Source organism: Vulpes vulpes, chromosome 2 (assembly GCF_048418805.1).
Source record: "Vulpes vulpes isolate BD-2025 chromosome 2, VulVul3, whole genome shotgun sequence".
Taxonomy (NCBI): Eukaryota; Metazoa; Chordata; class Mammalia; order Carnivora; family Canidae; genus Vulpes; species Vulpes vulpes.
The window spans coordinates 44,194,500-44,215,034 of record NC_132781.1 but is presented as its reverse complement, the minus strand read 5'-3'; the positions used below and the strand labels follow the sequence as shown (position 1 = coordinate 44,215,034).

The window sequence follows — 20,535 nt, the reverse complement described above, 5'->3', positions numbered from 1 at the left end:
ATACATCGACACTAGATTACTTCCCTATTATCCCTGGTGCTAATAACTTCACTCTTTTTTTTTTTTTTTAAATAGCTTTACTGAGATGAACAGTTGACCCCCAAACAACAGGCACTTGAATTGTGTGGATCCATTACATGCAGATTTTTATCGATACAATACTACAAACTTATTTCTTAGTGATTTTGTAGAAAGATATTTCTACAAATGATTTTCTTAATAACATACAATTTTTTTCAAGCTTACTTTATTCTAAGAATACAGTATATAATACATACAGCATACAAAATATGTGTTAATCAACTATTGATGTTATTGGTAAGGCTTCTGGCCAACAGTGGGCTGTTTGTAGTTAAGTCTAGGGGGAGTCAAAAGTTATACATGGATTTTCAACTACACAGAGGCTGGCCCCCCTAACCCTCATGTTGTTCAGGGGTCAACTGTAATTTACATAACATACAACCCATCCATTTGAAGTATATAATTCACTGTTATTTAATACATTCACAGGGTTGTACAACCATCATTACTATCTAATTATAGACAATTTCATCATGCCAAAAGAAAACCTTGTACCCATTAGCAGTCACTTCCATTTCCCCCCAACCACTAATCTATCATCTATTTCTATGCATTTACATATTCTGAACATTTCATAAAATAGGGTTTTGGGTGACTGGCTTCTATCACTTAGCAAATTTCCAAGTTTCATTTATGTTGTAAAACGCATCAGGACTTCACTGCCTTTCATGGTTGAATAATATTCAATTGTATGGGTATACTACATTTTATTTATCCAATCATCAGTTGATGGATATTTGGGTTGTTTCTACTTTTAAGTTATTATGAATAATGCTACTATGAATATTCATGTACAAGTTTACATGTAGACATATGTTTTCAGTTCTTTTTGGTATTTACACTTTCACTCTTACTCACATTGCCCTAGTTGGACATTGTGATTATTTTTAATCTTGACCTCTCATCCTATTCAACTGATCAATTCCTGCTAAATTATATGAAGGTGTGTAAGCCCAAACACTATAGGAGAATGAGACTATTGTGCTGCAGCTAAATACATAGCAAGGAAAAGATAAGAGAATGTCTTATAAACCTACATGAAAGAGTTTATTTAATTTTAGGGAAGAATAGGACTAAAAATTTCCAGTTCGTTAGTGTTTAATTTTTCTGAATGACAAAGAGTATGTTACCAAACTCCCAGTGAGAGGGATAAATATAAAACACATGTGAGGGATAAATATAAAACACTTGGAGAACTAAGTGAAGGCAGAGGAGAGAGGAGGGCGAGAGGGACAAGGGGAGAGAGAGAGAGGGAGGAGGGAGAGAGAAGATAGTGGGGAAAGAGTATGGGGGAGGGGAAGAGTGGGAGGGGAAGAGTGGGAGAGAAAGGGGGGGAAATAGCCAGGAAATTGGCTTAAAAAGCAATGAGAAAAGATCTTTATTATTTTCTGCCCTAAAAGCGGTAATAGATACCTGTTTTAAAATACCCAAGACTATAAACAGGTAACATTCCACCAAGATTTTCAAATGCTCTCAACAGGAATTAATTCTGGAATATCAAGTTGCTATTACCTCCATGCAGGTTTGCTGACAGTACAAATGGATAGGACTTCATCCAGCTCATTACAGCAATAGTTTCTGGTTGGGTAGGATCTGTGATCTGAAAGAACTGGTCTGGGAAATTTCGGTTCAGGTCAAAGTTGTTGCTGTTGTTTCTGCCAATTACACTTACTGAATCTCCTGTATGAGAAAGTATTCAAATTTAAGCCATATTTCACTTACATTTTAATCAAACACACTGCTCTTAACTCAAAGGTAAACGTGAACACATCAGTCTTCACTATGATTAATTATCACACTATGATTAAAACATACATTTTTGGGGGCAGCCCGGGTGGCTTAGCAGTTTAGCACCACCTTCAGCCCAGGGCCTGATCCTGGAGGCCTGGGATCGAGTCCCATGTCGGGCTCCTTGCATTGAGCTTGCTTCTCCCTCTGCTTATGTCTCTGCCTCTCTCTTTCTCTCTCTCTCTGTCTCTCATGAATAAATAAAATCTTTAAAAAAATGCATTTTTTGGTATTGTACATTAAAGAAGTGTTTCTCTTCCAGATCTTTTGAACAGAAAGGTAAAACCATTATTCTTTCATTTCTGTCTTCTGTTCAGACTTTGAGGGGAAAAAAATCCAACTACCTAAATTATACTAAAACATTGCTCAAAACAAAAGTATTGCTCAATTGTCAATAATCCATATACAATGATGTGATCACTATGTTCAGTGGACATGACTGATCAGAGGGAGGTTCTATTGAACTGGTGTACATGTTAATTAAAATATTGTAGAGATAGACCAAATGAAAAGAAGAAAATTGTGACATGCTTACATTAAAGTAATCACAAAAAGGTAGTCAAGGACATGGTTGGAAGTTTAACCCGAAGGAGAAGAAAGGGTTGAATTTAAATTTACTCCCTTTTAATAAGTAATGTGAATCCTATTATATCACTATGATGAGAAAAATTTGCAAGTGAATGAGAAACATCTACTGGAGGGTTCACTATTAGAACAGTTTTATCTCTCAGAAAGGTCTCAAAAGAGGAATATGGAGGGATTTGTGAAGTTGACAAAGAATAAAGTCCTTAGCGAAATGAACTGAATTAAAAACATGGATTAACCTGGTCATTCATTGGTTGGTTTTCTCAGTGTTCAGTCAGTGAGAGTCATGTGGCTGCATGTTCACATGGTTGGTACCTACTCTACTCACTGGTATGATTGCCTGGAAGGAACCACAGGTTGGGAAGAGAGATTCTCACACTCCTAGTGTTACGCATAAAGTAGCCCCAGTAAGCAAGTGGCCATGCACCCTGCTCTGACTATACTGCCCCAGGAGAGATGAGCCAGCCCTGAAGAGGCAGAGGAATGGAAAGTTAGTAACTCAGCAGGTTTAGAATATGCATGGGGAATACAACTGGGAGTCAAACTAGAGTCACTGGCTTCAAGAGATTTGGTTTGAGTTTTCTTTCACCTATGGGATAGTGTTCCCAATACAATAATTTAACAAAAATTATGTTACACCGTAATTTTTAAAAATAATTAAATAAATTTATTTTATTAAGTTATTATTAATCAAATAATTAAGTTACCTAAAATTATTCAATTAAAAAAAAAAAGATTTTATTTAATTATTCATGACACATACACAGAGAGAGAGGCAGAGTCATAGGCAGAGGGAGAAGCAGGCTCCATGCAGGGAGCCCAATGCAGGACTCAGTACTGGGACTCCAGGATCATGCCCTGAGCCGAAGGCAGACGCTCAACCGCTGAGCCACCCAGGCATCCCTATAATTATTCTTAAAATGGAAAAATGTATCAAAAATTTGTATTATATTTTAGGCAATAAGAGCCATTACCACAGTGAAGAACTCCATTAAATATAAAATTGATATCATAATTGTTGAATGAACTAGCCTATCTTAAAAGAATACAAAAGCCAGAACAAAATAAATTATAAGACAAAATAAGAAGAAATTCCAAGGAAATAACTAGTTCAAATTCTACTCCCAAAAATTCCTTATGATAATCAAAAAGGTTAAGCATTAATAGACAGCTATTCTTTACCTTCCTGGGCCTTTTCATAACCATCAGGATTCATGGATGGCATAAGGTGAATTCTAGTGCTGCGAACCAAATCTGTTACTTCAGGGTCTGTTCCAAAGTTCTTACAAAGGTATTCAATGAGGTTCAATAATAGTTCTCGTCCAACCACTTCATTTCCATGCATATTTCCAATGTACTTAAATTCTGGTTCACCTGAAAACAAGGTAATTACATAGAAGAGTTTTTCCTTTTTATTTTATCACAGACTCTATTTTTTTCCCCAAAATATGTTAAGACCCTGAACCAAAAATTTTAGAAAAGACATACTTTGGCAAAAGAAGCAGGAAAAAGTATCTTATAAAGCAGCTTCCCTACTAGGGTATACATCTGAGCAGGCTCAAAGCATATACAACATGCACATGCCATATAATATGAAAATAAAAATATTATCAGCAGAAAAAAATATAATCTATCCAGTATATTAAATACTGTGCCAGATATGGATTATGAAATGGATTTTTTCCTTTTCTTGCAAAAGATTGGTTACATTTTCTTTGTTCCAGTTATACCTACTATAAGTTATCCTTCTAGATGAAACACAGAACTATGGTACATAGCTCTGAGAGGCATTACTGAAATTATGTATAAGACCACACCAATTACCTGGTTCATGGACACCTGGATTATCAGATATCTCCATTACATAAAGTTCTCTTGACTCTACTGATTTTCCCAATGAATAAAGCCGGGTGATGTTGGGATATTCATTGGCAAACCTTCTCAAGAATATTTCCATATCAGGGAAATGGTGGTGGTGAAAGTCCTTTGGTTGAATTGGTTGGTGGAAGGGTTGTGTTCCAGGAAGATTACTAAGCAGAGCAACTGTGCTAGCAGTTACTACCATCTCAGTTGTGTCAGGGATTACCGAAGCCACAGTTGGCCGAACGGAAAAATTCACCTTTGTGGCTGGTCCTTCTTTCACTATTATATTATTAATAGTCAGTGGCATATACCTGAAAAAAAATTTTTTTGTAAAAGTAGGTGGCTTGGAGTTAAATTCAAACACACAATGCTTTAACATTATAAAAGCACAACAGGTTTTTCATTCTCTTATACTTAGTGGTCTATCAAAACTCAAACTAAAAAAAGATAAATGGGTAAATTCAAGTCTTTTAGGATATGATCTCAGAGAATCCCAGATTAAGTCCTTAAAGAACTATTTCTCTTACCCTCTTCTCAATTCCACACATTAGAATGCTTACCAAAAATTACATGCAAAGGAGAGAATAATATGAAAGACTGTAACCATTACTGTAACCATTACTACATTACTCAAAGAAGGGATAAATCATCCAATTCTTTGCAATACCTTATCAAACTGACATTCCAACTAGTTTCCCAAATTGTAAAGTTCAAACTAAATGAAACATTTTCAATTAAATCCTTAGCAAACTGTGCTTCCAGAAAAGTGTCCAGGGGAGGTAAGAAACCATTCATTTCATATATTAGAAAGCTGATGATAAGACAGCTCTTTAAAATGTCTTTCCCAGGGCAGCCCGGGTGGCTCAGCGGTTTAGTGCCGCCTTCAGCATAGGGCGTGATCCTGGAGACCCAGAATCGAGTCCCACGTCAAGCTCCCTGCATGGAGCCTGCTTCTCCCTCTACCTGTGTCTCTGCGTATCTTTCTCTCTCTCTGTGTGTGTGTGTGTGTGTGTGTGTGTGTGTGTGTGTGTTTGTCTCTCATGAATAAATAAGATCTTAAAATGTCTTTCCCCGGGACACCTGTGTGGCTCAGTGGATGAGCGTCTGCCTTCGGCTGAGGGGGTGTAATACCGGAGTCCCTCCCGGGATTAAGTCCTGCATCGGACTCCCTCCTGGGAGCCCACTTCTCCCTCTGCCTATGTCTCTGCCTCTCTCTCTCTATCTCTTGTGAATAAATAATTTTTTTTAAAATATGAAATAAATAAAATAAAATGTCTTTCCCAGAGCTCCAAGTTTCTTCTACTCTGGTACTCAATTAGCTTTGAGGTAATGCTTTACACAGCTGATTGTCTTTTTAAGCTTTTAAAACTATCCTTCCTGACACTTTTACAATTATGCTTCATATCCAGTTATACTGTTAGAGTATGTGACAAAAGACTCCACAATACTATTTTCTCACTATAAAGGAGGGAAAAATCAGAAAACAAGGAAAAATAAAAGCCATATACAGTAAATAACATTTCCTAGACTATATTTCTCTCTTAGCTATAAACAGAAGCTTGATATTTTTAAAGTCTAAATTCTTACCCAGTTAAAACAGCTGTAATGTTGTAAGTTCCAGGAACAAGTAATCTGTGGAAATCACCAAATCTACCTGTTGTGATATTATGATTAATACCAGCCACTGAGATGGTTGCGTTCTCTAAGCCAGATCCCGTCACTGAATCTTTAACAAATCCTTTAACTCCAATATGGACCTAAAAAAAACAAGAATCAAAGTAGGCTGCTCAAAGACAATTTGGAAGGCAAGAGAACACAACCTCTCTGCACTGATGCTAGAATTTCTTTAAAAAATAAGGTTACTTTTCTATTTCTCTGAAATATTTTTCAATGCCTCCAAGTGAAAATAAAATATAGACAATATGAAACTCTTAAATTTAAGTCATATGTGTCTGACATCTAGGCCAGTAATATGCTTTTGAAATTCCTTCTCCTCCAACGTAGGCTTCTAATTTTTTCAACAAGGAATAGTTTCTCATTAAGTAATAATTTCTGGTATATTCAATAATATATTACCCTGCCCAATATTTAAACTGATGTCCATGACTGATATAGTAGTAAAGGCTCTCTAGCAAATATGATCACATGACATTGTAAGAACCTGACAGTAAAGGTTTGGCTAATTATTTTAGCCTATAAAAGCGTTCTAAGATAATCAGAGAAAGCCCTCCAGAGGAAAAGAACTGTTAAAGATTGCTACTCATATGCAAATAAATTTCTCCCTTATGTCATTCATTACTTCTATACCCCAACCTTCCAGTCTGCTACTTTTACCTTTTCAATCAATGTGATCAAAGACTCACGATTGTTCTCCCATTCTTGTCGAAGCTGTGAAGCAGGTGGGTACTTGCAACAAGACAGTTCTAATGTAATCTCAAAACAGTTGGCCCATACATAATTGTAATCTTGCATACCACCTGTAACATAAAGGAAAAAATAAGTTTACTCTCAGAATTCTACTCTCAAAAAGACCAAAAAAATTAAATCAGCCACCTCTACATCTATAAATTTTCTTTTCATAAAATTGTTTGAAGTTGGGGAATGTTCTTGGATTATAGAGGACACTAAGGAAGGTTAAAAGAATATACACTGAAAAGGAATATACATAAAGGAAATAAATTTGACTGACGGGATGAACAGTTATGAAGAGCACAAACATATCAATTAATAACAACAGTAATAATGATAACAGCTCTACATTTGGGTGTTTACCACATGCCAGACCCGTTCTATGAGCTTTAAGAGTATTAACATTTAATCTTTACAAGTGTATAAGGTAGGTATTATTATTTCACGCATTTTACAAATGTGAGACGTAGGATACAGAGAGATTAAGATTTTTAACAGCATGCATGAAAAGTACACATGATCTTAAAGTTGTGAAGAATGTTCACGCCAAAGCACTATTAAGTGCCTACTTTTCTAACTGTATTCCCCTTTATCAAGAAGGTGGCAAGAAAAAAAGAAAGGCCAAATCTAGGGTGATGCAGCTACATAAATCAGGGAGGGAGGTGGAAAAACACAACAAATCCTTTCAAAATGTGTTCAGTGGAAGAGAGAAGTAAAAAGGGGAGTAAGAATATCTACAGCCAACTACCTTCACCACTTCTATACCCATAGAAGCCTACACACTCATTATGTAGAAAGTTTATTATAACCTTATCATTCCTGTCACTCGATTTTTTTTAATAGACTTTATTTTTTAGGGCAATTTTAGGTTCACAGCAAAACTGAGCAGAAGGTACAAAGATTTTCCTTTACCCCCTGCCCCTATACAAGCATGAGCTACCTCATCAGCATTTACAACAGAGTGGTACATTTATTAAAACTGATGATCCTACATTGTTGACATATCCTTACCATCCAAAGTTCATAAATTACATTAGGATTCACTCTTATTATTGTATATTCTATGAGTTTTGACACATGTATAATGACATGTTTCTACCATTACTGTATCATCTAGAGTAGTTTTACTGCCCTAAATATCCATTGTGCCTCACCTATTAACCCCTCCTACTCCCTAACCTCTGGTAACCATTTATCTTTTTACTATTTCCATATGGCTTTGCCTTTTCCAGAATGTCATTTAGTTGGAATCATACAGTATATAACCTTCTCAGATTGGTTTCTTTCATTTAGTAATAGGTATTTAAAGTTCCTCTATGTCTTTTCATGACTTGATAGTTTTCTTTTTAGTGCTAAATGATATGCCATTGTCTGGATGTACCAGTTTATTTTACCCATTCACCTACTGAAGGATGTGTTGGTTGCTTCCAAATTTTGACAATTATGAATTAAGTCACCATAAACATCTGTATGCAGAGTTTTGTGTGAACATAAGTTTTCAACTCCTTTGAGTAAACACCAACGAGCATAGTTGCTAGATCATATAGTAAGAATATGTTCAGTTTTTTTATAAAACACCAAACTGTTTTCCAAAGTGGTTTGTACCATTTTGCATTCCACTACCACCAATGAAAGAGTTTCTATTGCTTCACATCTTCGTCAGCATTTGTTGTCAGTGTTCTGGATTTTGGCCATTCTGGTACGTGTGTAGTAGTAACTTGTTGCTTTAATTTGCATTTTCCTGATGACATGAAATATGGGACATCTTTCATGTTTTGGTTTTTTAAGATTTTATTTATTTATTCATACAAGACGCACAGAGAGAGGCAGAGACATGGGCAGAGGGAGAAGCAAGCTCGCCAAGGGGAGCCCAATGCAGGACTTGATTCCAGGACCTGGGGATCACAACCTGAGCCAAAGGCAGACACAACCACTGAGCCACCCAGGTGCCCCATCTTTTCATGTTTTTTTTTTTTTTAAAGATTTTATTTATTGAGAGACAAAGAGAAAGAAAGAGAGTGCATGAGCAGGGGGAAGGGCAAAGGGAGAGGGATAGCAGACTCCCCACTGAGTAGGGAGCCCTTTGCAGGGCTCAATACAGGACACTGGATCATGACCTGAGCCAAAGGCAGCTGCTTAACTGACTGAGCCATCACAGCGCCCACATCCTTTCATGTTTATTTGCCACCTGTATAACTCTTTTTATTTAAAGATTTTATTAATTTGCGAGAAATAGAATAAGCGAGCAAGCAGGTAGGGGGAGGAGCAGAGGGAGAGGGACAAGTAGACTCTGTGCTGAGCACAGAGCCCAATGCAGGGCTCAGTCCCACAACTCTTAGATCAAGATGTGTGCCCAAATCAAGAGTCAGACAGTTAACTGAGACACCCAGGCATCCCTGCCACTTGTCTAACTTCTTTGGTAAGTTGTCTGTTTTTTGCCCACTTTTTAATCAAGTTTTTTTTTTTTTTCTTATTGTTGAGTTTTAAGAATTCTTCATGTATTTTAGGTAACAGTCCTTTATCAGATGTGGTTTCTTCCCTTTGGGGGCAGAATAATATTCCATTGTATGTGTATACCATGTTTTCTTTATCCAAATGTCAATGGACCTTTAAGTTGTCTCTTGGCAATTGTTAAATAATACTGCAGTGAAGATGGATGTGCAAATATCTTTTCAAGATCCTGCTTCAATTTTTTTGTATAGGTACTCAGAAGCAGGATTAATGAATCATACGATAATCTATTTCTAACTTTTTGAGGAAGTTCCATACTGTTTTCTATAGTGGCTGCACTATTTTTATATTCCCGCCAACCATGCAAAGGGTTCCAAATTCTCCACATCTTTACTATTTTGTTTTTTTGGTATTTATTTTTTATAATGACCATCCCAAAGGAGTGTAAGGTGATGAGTCATTGAGGTTATGATTTGCTTTTCCCAATTAGTGATAATGAGTATCTTTTCATATGTTTATTGGCCATTTGTATATTTTCTTTGAGGAAATGCCTATTCATATCCTTTGCCCATTCTTTAATCAGATTATTTGTGGATTTTCTTTTTTGAATTGCAGTTCTTTATATATTCTAAATATTAAACCATTATCAGATATATGGTTCACAAATATTTTCCATAGGCTGCTTTTTCTTACTCTGTTGATCGCTTTCCTTGCTGCACAGGACATTGGAAGGTTTTGAACAGGGATATGATATGATCTAAGCCACTTTTTTTTTTTTTTTTTTTTTTTAAGTAGGCTCTCCACTCAGTGTGGAGCCTAATGCAGGGCTTGAACTCATGACCCTGGGGATCAAGACCTAAGCTGAGATCAAGAGTTGGACACGACCAACTGAGCCACTCAGGTGCCCCATGAATTGCTTTTTAAAAAGATCATTCTGACTGCTGTGTGGAAAATGACTGGGGGCAGGGAGCAAAGGGGAAGCAGAGTGAAGAATTAGAGAAGAAAAAGATGGTGACTAGGTTGGTAGTAGACATGAAGCAGACAGATTTAGATATAGAAAGGACTTGTTTATACAGCATCAAGGCCTTACATGACTTGTCTTCTACCATTTTCCTTTGCCCTTTAACCTCCTTTCATACTCTCCCATCACTGGCTCTGCATCTGCCACAACGACTTCCCTGCAGTTCACTGGATATACTAGGTATCTCCTGACTTTGGGTCTTTGCTCTAGCTATTCCCTTTGCCTGGTATGCTCTTCTTCCAGATATCCCTGCTTGATTCATTCCCTCGCCTCTAGCTTTTTGTTCCAATTTCAACTTGACTTCCCCCATTTAGGTTGCTACCCTCCTCAGCACTGTCCCCAAGCCCATCCCACCAACACTCATAATTCTGCTTACCGTTCTGTACTTTTTCTTTTTTCTACAGTACTTAACAATTTACCTATTAAGTTTATTATTTACTGCCTATTTCTCTCTACTAGATTATAAGCAACACAGAGCAGAAATATTTGTTGCACCCACTGATGGATATTCCAAGCACTAGAGCAGTATCTGGCACACAGTAGTCCTTCAGTAAATATTTGATGAAGGAATAAAACTAGGCAATTAGGGGATTCCTGGGTGGTGCAGCGGTTTGGCGCCTGCCTTTGGCCCAGGGCACAATCCTGGAGACCCGGGATCGAGTCCCACATCAGGCTCCAGGTATATGGAACCTGCTTCTCCCTCTGCCTGTGTCTCTGCCTCTCTCTCTCTCTGTGACTATCATAAATTAAAAAAAAAAAAAAATTAAAAAAAACTAGGCAATTAAAATTTGTTTTGAATGTATTAAATTTGAGATGCCCCTTGAACATCTATGTAAGGATGTCAAATAGAGGTTGTCTTCCAGAATATATGCAAGTTTATAACCACCACAAGCCCAGTAACTTGGTCTTAAGCCTTTTTTTAGAAGGCAAGGTATCCATCTTTTGGCTTTCTCTTATTGTCCAGCATCTTGGCACTCACTTTGGGTCTGGTATCTATGATCATCTTTGGTTAACTCTCACTTGTATGTACACATGTGAAATACACATAGTAGTTATCATACATAATATTTTATTTCTTTTAAAGATTTTATTTATTTGGGAAAAGGAAGGAGAAAGAGAGAGCATGAGTAAGGGGGAGGGACAGAGGGAGAAGCCGACTCCCTGATGAGCAGGGAACCTGATGTGGGGCTCCATCTCAGGACCCTAAGATTATGACCTGAGTTGAAGGCAGATGCTTAACCAACAGAGCCACCCAGACACCCCATACATTTTTATTAACTTTTTCCAATTTTGTACTATATTGGTCATAATACAATGGTCATTGTGTTTAAGATATTATACTAAGATTATAAGATTTATAAATAAGAGACATACCTTCACTCATAGTCTAGTTTTGGTGAGGAAGCAGGACACAGAATACATAAAAATTATAATTTCAGAGCAATGCAAGTGTGGATTAATATGTTTTTTTGCATATGTAAAATTTAATAGCTGTTTTAAATTGCAAACATGGCCAACTCATATTTTAATTATGCCGAAGGCAGTGAAGTAGACTACTTACAACACTATAATCACCTGGCTTGAGTCCTGGCATCTTTTGTCTGTCCCTTAATTGTCTTCAGTAGCAATTTAAGAAACGCTAGCTAAGAGCAACAAGAAGACCAAGTTTACAGTAATATGTTGAAGTATTATCTAATCAGCTTTTTAGACTTAGCTTTAATAGTACTGTAACTAGCCAGTGCCAATTAATGACACACAGAAATATCTTCCCAGGGTAGGAGTGGAGAGGAAGAATAGAAGTCTTTGAAAAATAAGACTTCAAGAGAAGAAATTACAGGGGCACCTGGGTGGCACAATTGGTGAAGGGTCTGCCTTCAGCTCAGGTCATGATCTCAGAGTCCTGGGATCCAGCCCCACATCAGGCTCCCTGCTCATCAGGAAGTCTGCTTCTTCTTCTCCTTTTACTCCTCCCCCTTGCTTATGCTCTCTCTCTCTCTCTCTCTCTCTCAAATAAATAAATAAAATCTTTTAAAGAAGACCGAGAGAGAAGTTACATTTAGTGGCCTCTAGTCCCATAGATCACATAGTGTTGCAATCTTTTTTTAATCATATAACTACAGACAATCTAAAACTAAATGTCAGATTCATGGAGACAAAACTCTTTTTGTAGGTCCTATAGATTTGAGGAAGTATTACAGTGAATAGTGTACCTAACTGTAACACATCCTTGTGGAATCAATTGTAGCCTCACAGTATAGAATCTAGGAGAAATACAAAATATTAATTGAATCTTGGCATATGCTCTCCAAGTTTTCCTTTGATAAGACCCTATTTAACAGAAAGCCATGTAAATATTGGAAATAAAAGGATGATTACACTACATAGAAACAATACAAAAACTAATTCCTTTCCCATATTTCAGCAATAATCAGAAAGCATAACAGAAAAAAAGATCTCAGCAACAAAACCCACAACACACATAAGATTAAATATAATAAAATGTATAATACTAAGTAACATAAAATTTTAATGAGGGATGTAGATTTCATGCTTCTAGATAGGAGGCTTAAAAAATATCAAATTTCCTTGAAATTAATTTTCAAATACTACACAGAAAAATAGATTTTTATTGCAAGTGGACAAAATGATCTAAAATTTAGAAAAACAAATGGATGAGAATATCCAAGACAACATTAAAAAATAAGAATGACAACAGGGACTTGCATTGCTACATATTAAAATGTCTTAAAACTGTACTTACTAAGGCAGTACAGTTAAGATCAAAATAAACAGATCAATAGAACAAAGCAGAAAGCACAGTAACAAAAACATTTGCAATAACAAAATGATTAAAGATACATTTAAAACCGATGGGTAATGAATTAGTCAGTAATTATTACATGAACAACTGGTTAACCATGTGACAAAAAATAGAGAGGAGGTTTACTTCATATCATACCAAATAAACGCTTAAATCCATATTGAATGATGTAACAATGAGATCGTAAACAAAACTGGAAGCCAACAGAAATATTTTCATAGTCTCAGGATGAGAGAGAGCAGCGCCATGGCGGTCGGCAAGAACAAGCGCCTTACGAAAGGCGGCAAAAAGGGAGCCAAGAACAAAGTGGTTGATCCATTTTCTAAGAAAGATTGGTATGATGTGAAAGTCTCAGGATGAGAACCTTTCCGAGTATGACAACAAAATAGTACAAAAGCATAAAAGGAAAAAAATGATGGATTTAACTGGTAACAATTGTAAAATTTGGTTAATCAAAAAACAATCTTAAAAATAGTTTTAAAAAAGAGACAAAAAAAACTCATAAAATAAGGGAATTTAGAACATTCCTGAATAATAATTCAAAAATTATGTGTATGAAATCTTCAAATCAGGTATGACCCTAACATAGAAATTTCTTTTTCAGGAATTTATTCCAAGATAATAGCTACAAGGATGAGGATTATAGTGTTTAAATCGAAAGAGAATAAAACTGGAAACAACCTGAATATCCAAAAATGGTGGGTCAGTTTACAAATTATTATATAAAATAAGCTACTATGCAACTATTTAAGGTGTTGTGGACATATATTTATGGGCATGATATTTACCATATAATAACAAACAAGATTACAAAACAGCATATAAAGATAAATCTTATTTCATGATACTTAAATTTTATTCTTCTTTGAAACATACAGAGTTTCTCAAAAACTATACTCAAACTATCCTCAAAACAATATTCCCCTATACTCAAGTATGAGTTAACTGATCGATCAAAACAATTTTGACAATCTCTCTAATCAACATACTGCTATATAGTGTTTTTTTAAATCAGGTTTATTGAGTCATATAGTTTATATACTGTAAAAGTCATCCCTTTTAAGTACATAGTGCAATGTGTACATTCATATAAGCCCCACCACAATCAAGATGCATAACATTTATAACTTCCCAGGAAGTTCCCTTCCCCCCAGCTCCCAGGCTCTGGGCAACCACTAATCTAATTTCTTTGCCTATATTTTTGCCTTCTCCAGAATGTCATATAAATGAAATCATGTAGTGTGAAGCCTTTTGTATGAGGCTACTTTCATTCAGCACAATGCTTTTGAGGTTCATTCATATTGTTGCATATATAAATTCTACTTTTTTTAAGATTTTATTTATTTATTCATGAGAGACACAGAGAGTGAGAGGGAGACAGGTAGAGACACAGGCAGAGGGAGAAGCAGGCTCCATGCAAGGAACCTGACATGGGCCCCGATCCTGGGTCTTCACGCCCTTGGCTGAAGGCGGCGCTAAAACGCTGAGCCACTGGGGCTGCCCTAAGTTGTACTTTTTATTACTATGTATCCCCTCACATGGATATAGTACAATTTATTTATCTATTCACATTCCATGGGTATTTGAGTTGTTTTCAGTTTGGTGATTATAAATAGATATCTCTGCACAGAGATCTTAGTGTGGGTATATATTTTCATGTTTTTTTTTGGATAAATATCTAGGAGTGGCATGGCTGAGTCATACAGTAAAAGTTTAACTTTATAAGAAACTGTCAAACTGCTTTCCAAAGTGGCTTACCATTTCACATTCCTACCAGCAGTACATGAATGTTCCAGTTGCCCTGCATCCTCACCTAACAAACTGCTCAAGCAACTGTTCAGACTTTTTAACTGGAAGTATTCTAGTAGGCGTGTAGTGGGGTCTCACTGTAGTTTTAATTTGTATTTCCCTGACAACAGATAATACTGCACATCCCTTCATGTCTTTGTTTATCCTCTATATTAGGAGACCTTGGAAACTAGGGACTATTGGTGATATCGTAGAGAGGAAGGACCTTAAGAAAGGGATCCCACAAAGTTGTCTATGAACTCCTGGGTTCAATCTTGAACTGCACATGTGTGGGTATGATCCTAAACAACATACCAAAAGCACGGAGAACTGAATTACAAAACAGATCACCGCCTAGTTCCCAGACTGGTCCTTAGGAGAGGAGTACATAGAACAGATCTGAACAGAATCACAAAAGTTTTAAAAATTGATATTGCAATCACAGCCCACAGGAGGCAAGTCAAACTTAAAATGGAGCCTAACTGGGTCATTCATTGCTAAAACAAAAAAAGAAATTATCATCTTTATAGAATTTAAACAAGACTCAGATCTCATAAGATCTAAAATGTCCAGTCTATAACTCAACATTATTTTACATTCAAAGAACCAGGAAAATGTCAAACACTTGAAAGGAAAAAACAATGATGAGATACCAACTCCAAGGTGACCTAGATGTTGGAATTATCACACTAACCTTAAAGCAGTTATTTTAGCCATACTACAAGGAAGTAGGATGAACCATTCTTGAAATAAAAAACAGAAGATATAAAGAAGAACAAAGAGGAAATTTCAGAACTGAAAAATATAATAACCAAAAATTTAAAATTTACTGGATGAATTCAACAGAAGAATGGAATCGACAAAGGGAAAGAATGAGTTAACTTATAGACAGACAAGTAGAAATTACCTAATGTGAACAACAGAGAAGAAAAAGAATAATTTTAGGGACAAAGGTCTACCAATGGGTCTGACATTCTTTCTTGTCACTTGAATCTGAGGGCAGAAAAAGGGCACAATGGAAGAAGAAGAAGGAAGAGGAGGAGGGGGAGGAAAGAAGAGGAAGAAGAAGAAAGAAGAAGAAGAAGAAAGAAGAAAGAAGAAAGAAGAAGAAAGGGAGAAGAAGAAGAAGAAGAAGAAGAAGAAGAAGAAGAAGAAGAAGAAGAAGAAGTAGTAGTAGTAGTAGTAGTAGTAGTAGTAATGATGGCTATTAACTCCCCAAATTTGGCAAAAGACATAAACTTAGATTTCAAGAAACTCAGTAAATCCCAAACAGGATAAATTAAAAAAAAAAAAAAAAAAAAAGCCTAGATACTTCATAACCAAACTTCTAAAAACCAAAGACAAAGGAAAAAGTCTTGAAAGCAGTAAGAGGAAAATGATATGCTCATTTGGGGAACAACAGTCCAAATGACTGAATTTCTTCATCGAAAGCCATGGAGGCCAGAAGACAAGAGCACAAAACATTTAAAAGGAAAAAAAAAAAACCTGTCAACCCAATACCTAGAGTTTTATAACCAGTGAAAAAGGCAAAAATAGACATTCTCAGTGAAGAAAACTAAAGAATCCATCGCAAACCAACTTGCTTTATTTTTATTTTTTATTTTTTTCAACTTGCTTTAAAAGAAATGCTAAAGAAACTTATTCAGGTAAGAAAGAAATGATACCAGAGAGAAACTTGGGACCTCCAGAATGAAAGAACAACAGAAATGGTAAATATCTAGGTAAATATAATAAACTATTTTTTTCCTCTTAAGTTCTTTAAAATATGTATGACAATTGAAAACAAAAATCCTAACATTGTCTGGTGAGGTTTTCAATGAATATACACATAACCAAATAAAGTGGTGGAGGGTAAAATGTGGTGGTTAAGATTTGTGCATTCCTCCTGAAGTCGTAAAATATCAATCCTATGTAGAACTATGAAAAGTTAAGTGTGACCCAGCAATTGCACTAATGGGTATTTACCAGAAAAGATACAGATGTAGTGAAACACCGGGGCATCTGCACCCCAATGTTCATAGCAGCAACGTCCTCAATAACCAAACTATGGAAGGAGCCACAATGTCCTTCCACAAATGAATGGATAAAGAAGATGCGGTATATATACCGGTGTATAGATACACACACACACACACACACACACACACACACACTGGAATATTACTTAGCCATCAGAAAGGATAAATACCTACCATTTACATAGACATGGATGGAACTGGAGGGTATTAGCTGAGTGAAGTAAGTCAGAGAGGGACAATCATCATATGGTTTTAGTCATATGGGGAATATAAGAAATAGTGAAAGGGATTATAAGGGAAAGGAGGGGAACTGAGTGAGAAAAATTAGAGAAGGAGACAAACCATGAGAGACTCCTAACTCTGGGAAACAAGCAAAGGTTGTGGAAGGGGAGGTGGGCGGAGCGGTTGGGGTAACTGGGTGACAGGCACTGAGGAGGGCACTTGATGGGGATTTTATACTATATGTTGGCAAATTGAACTTCAATAAAAACAAATGGAAAAGAAAAAAAGTTAGGTGTGTAAATTGTAACTCCTAGAGCAACTACCAAAATAAACTATACAAAGGAGATATAGTAAAAAACACAGAGATAAAATACGAAACATTTAAACAATCCTGTAGAAGACAAGAAAGAGGAAGCTGCAGAATAAACACCAGAGGGAATAAAGAGGAAAATAATTTAAAAAGTAGACTTAAATCCAAACATATCAATAATTATATCCAGTGTAAATGGTATAAAAATACCGACTAAAAGACAAATTGTCAAATGAATTTAAAAACAAGAGCCAAGGACACCTGGGTGACTCAGTGGTTGAGCATCAGCCTTCAGCTCAGGTCATAATCGGGAGTCCTGGAATCAAGTTCTGCATGGGGCTCCCTGCAGGTAGCCTGCTTCTCCCTCTGCCTGTGTCTCTTCCCCTCTCTGTGCCTCTCATGAATAAATAAATAAAATCTTTTTAAAAATTTAAAATAAATAAAATCTTTGAAAAAACACACACAAAAAACCCACAAGAGCCAATTCCATGCTGTCTATAAGAAACTCACCTAAAATGTAATGGCATAGGTAAGTTAAAAGTAAAAGAATGGAAAAAGACATACTATGCAAACATAGAACAAAAGGAAAATGGAGGGGCTATAGTAGTATAGTAGTATCAGCTAAAGTAGATTTCAGAACAAGGAACAGTGCCAGAGATAAAGAGGATATTACATAATGATAAAAGGATCAATTGACCAAGAAAACATTACAATTCAACTCTACCATCAACTAGATCTAAATGACATTTATAGCACATCCCACCCAACAGTAGCATACACATTCTTTTTCAAGTATAAATGTAATATTCATCCAGACAGACAATACCCTGGGTTATAAAACAGACTTAACAAATGTAAAAGAACTGAAATCATACAAGGTATATTCTTTGATATGATGGAATTATACAGAAATTAGTAATAGAAGGCTACATATAGGATATCCTTTTTAAAAATTTATTTGACAGAGAGAGAGAGAGCGTGCACAAGCATGGGGAGTGGTAGGCAAAGGGAGAAGGAGAAGCAGACTCCCCCTTGAGCAGGAAGCCCAATGTGGGACTCAATCCCAAGATCCCCAGGATCATGATAGGAGCTGAAGGCAGCCGCTCAACCAACTGAGCCACCCAGGTGCCCAAGAATCCTTTTCTTGTTGTTTTTTTTTTTTTAAAGATTTTATTTATTTATTCATGAGAGACACACAGAGAAAGGCAGAGACACAGGCAGAGAGAGACACAGGCTCCCCACGGGGAGCCAGAAGTAGAACTCTATCCCAGGACCACAGGATCATGACCTGAGCCAAAGGCAAGCGCTCAACCACTGAACCACCCAGGCGTCCCAGGATATCCTTTTCTTAATGAAATCTCATAAAAGTAAAGCAAATTTCCTCTAAGCCTATAATAATAAACTATTCTCAGAAAGCAACTGATAAGTTGTGGTGTCTACTCAATCTACCTATTTCTAAACTCATAGGAACCCACCAATGTGAATACTAGCAAACTAACCTTTATTTGCAACACAAAAAAAGATAAAGCTACCCTAACTTTAGAATGTCACAAAGTTTTTATTCACCAACTTCGCTTCAGTTTAGAAATTACATTTTTAAAATCATCTAAAAAAAACTGGAAGCAAATGAAGATGTTAACTGAGTATTATGAATAATTTGGGATTTTTTTTTTGTGAGATGCTACAAATAGGCATTATTTGTTATCTGTGTTAAACTTAACATTTATTTTCCCAATACTAAATGTCAAAGACTCTGAGTAATCTTAACTAGGTAACTGATTTAGATCTTGTTGTTTTGATTTTTCCCTCAACAACAACAAAAAACCCTCCCTATACAAAGAGTACCCTGTAACAGATAATAGCCATTAATCTGTAGATAAGTCTGATGTTACTGACAGCTGCACCTACTTCCAGATTCAGTTAACACATTTGCTTTTTTTAAGGTGATGTCATGCAGCTCAATACAGGCTAAAAGATTAAATATCAGACTTCAGAACTATATATTTATCCAGTCAAAGAAAATTTTAATTTGGGAAGTGGAACATTCATTACAGGCATGCCTCAAAGCAATAAAGCACTTTACTAATAGTATAAATGATCTGTTATTTATCTAACTTATTAACAATTATAAATAAGCAAGCCTCTATTACCCATTAGTCTCTCTCAGGGGGCTATCTAAACCAATGACCTTCAAACTTGTTTATTCATATTAAAATAATTTTGGAAAATTATGCAATGCTTACATATTTTTATTTAATTTGTATTTTTTAAAGGTTTTATTTATTCATGAGAGACACACAGAGAGAGGCAGAGACATAGGCAGAGGGAGAAGCAGGCTCCTTGCAGGGAGCCCAACGTGGGACTCGATCCCCGGTCTCCAGGATCACGCCCTGGGCTGTAGGTGGCGCTACACCACTGGGCCACTGGGACTGCGCAAATTTTTATACTTTTAAATAAAACTTTTACATTATTATTTTAGATGTCCCCAAATAAATAAAAATTGAGATTTAATTCCTGGAATCATATTTTTAAAACTTGTATGAACATATACTCTTCTTTAACAATAAGAATTTTATATCTTCCCTTTTTCTACTTGAACTTACATTTCTGTTCTGCTTCATCCACAGATTTTTTTTTAAATATTTATTTATTTGAGAGAGCATGAGCAGAGGGGAGGAGCAGAAAGAAGGGAGAAGCAGGCTCCCCTCTGAGCAGGGAGCCGGATGCAGGGCTTAAACCTAGGACGCTGGGATCACGACCTGAGCTAAAGGCAGACGCTTAACTGGCTGAGCCACCAGGCACCCCTACAGATTGTTATTTGAATGTGACATATTTGTATGGTTCCAAGTCCTTCACTGATCATCCTATAACACTTTAAACTATAATATGTATGTGTATATAGTTAAATTTTCCTTAATTTTCAATTAACTTAATGCCCTAAGTACTAATTTTTGTCTTCCAGGTTGAATTATTATAATAACGACTGGCATAAAATTTATCAGAAAGGCAAAATTATAAATTTTAATAAACAATAAACAGGTAATAATTCTTGAAAATATTTTTTTAAAGATGTATTTATATATTTAGAGGGGAGGGGCAGAGGGAGAAAGAGAGAATACCAGACTCCCCACTGAGCATGGAACCAAAGTGGGGCTTGATCTCAGGACTCTGAGATCAT

General features: G+C 36.2%; 1 protein-coding gene across 1 annotated transcript in view; it reads right to left on the bottom strand.

Moving 5' to 3' along the window:
* Positions 1 to 20,535, bottom strand: part of CPD (carboxypeptidase D) — a 79,317-nt gene that overhangs the window by 41,068 nt on the left and 17,714 nt on the right. The window contains exons 3-7 of the mRNA XM_026016312.2: positions 6,652 to 6,794; positions 5,905 to 6,074; positions 4,279 to 4,628; positions 3,637 to 3,828; positions 1,594 to 1,761 (exon numbers count right to left, since the gene is read on the bottom strand). Coding sequence (XP_025872097.2) covers positions 1,594 to 1,761; positions 3,637 to 3,828; positions 4,279 to 4,628; positions 5,905 to 6,074; positions 6,652 to 6,794 — 1,023 coding nt within the window. The remainder of the gene's footprint in view (positions 1 to 1,593; positions 1,762 to 3,636; positions 3,829 to 4,278; positions 4,629 to 5,904; positions 6,075 to 6,651; positions 6,795 to 20,535) is intronic.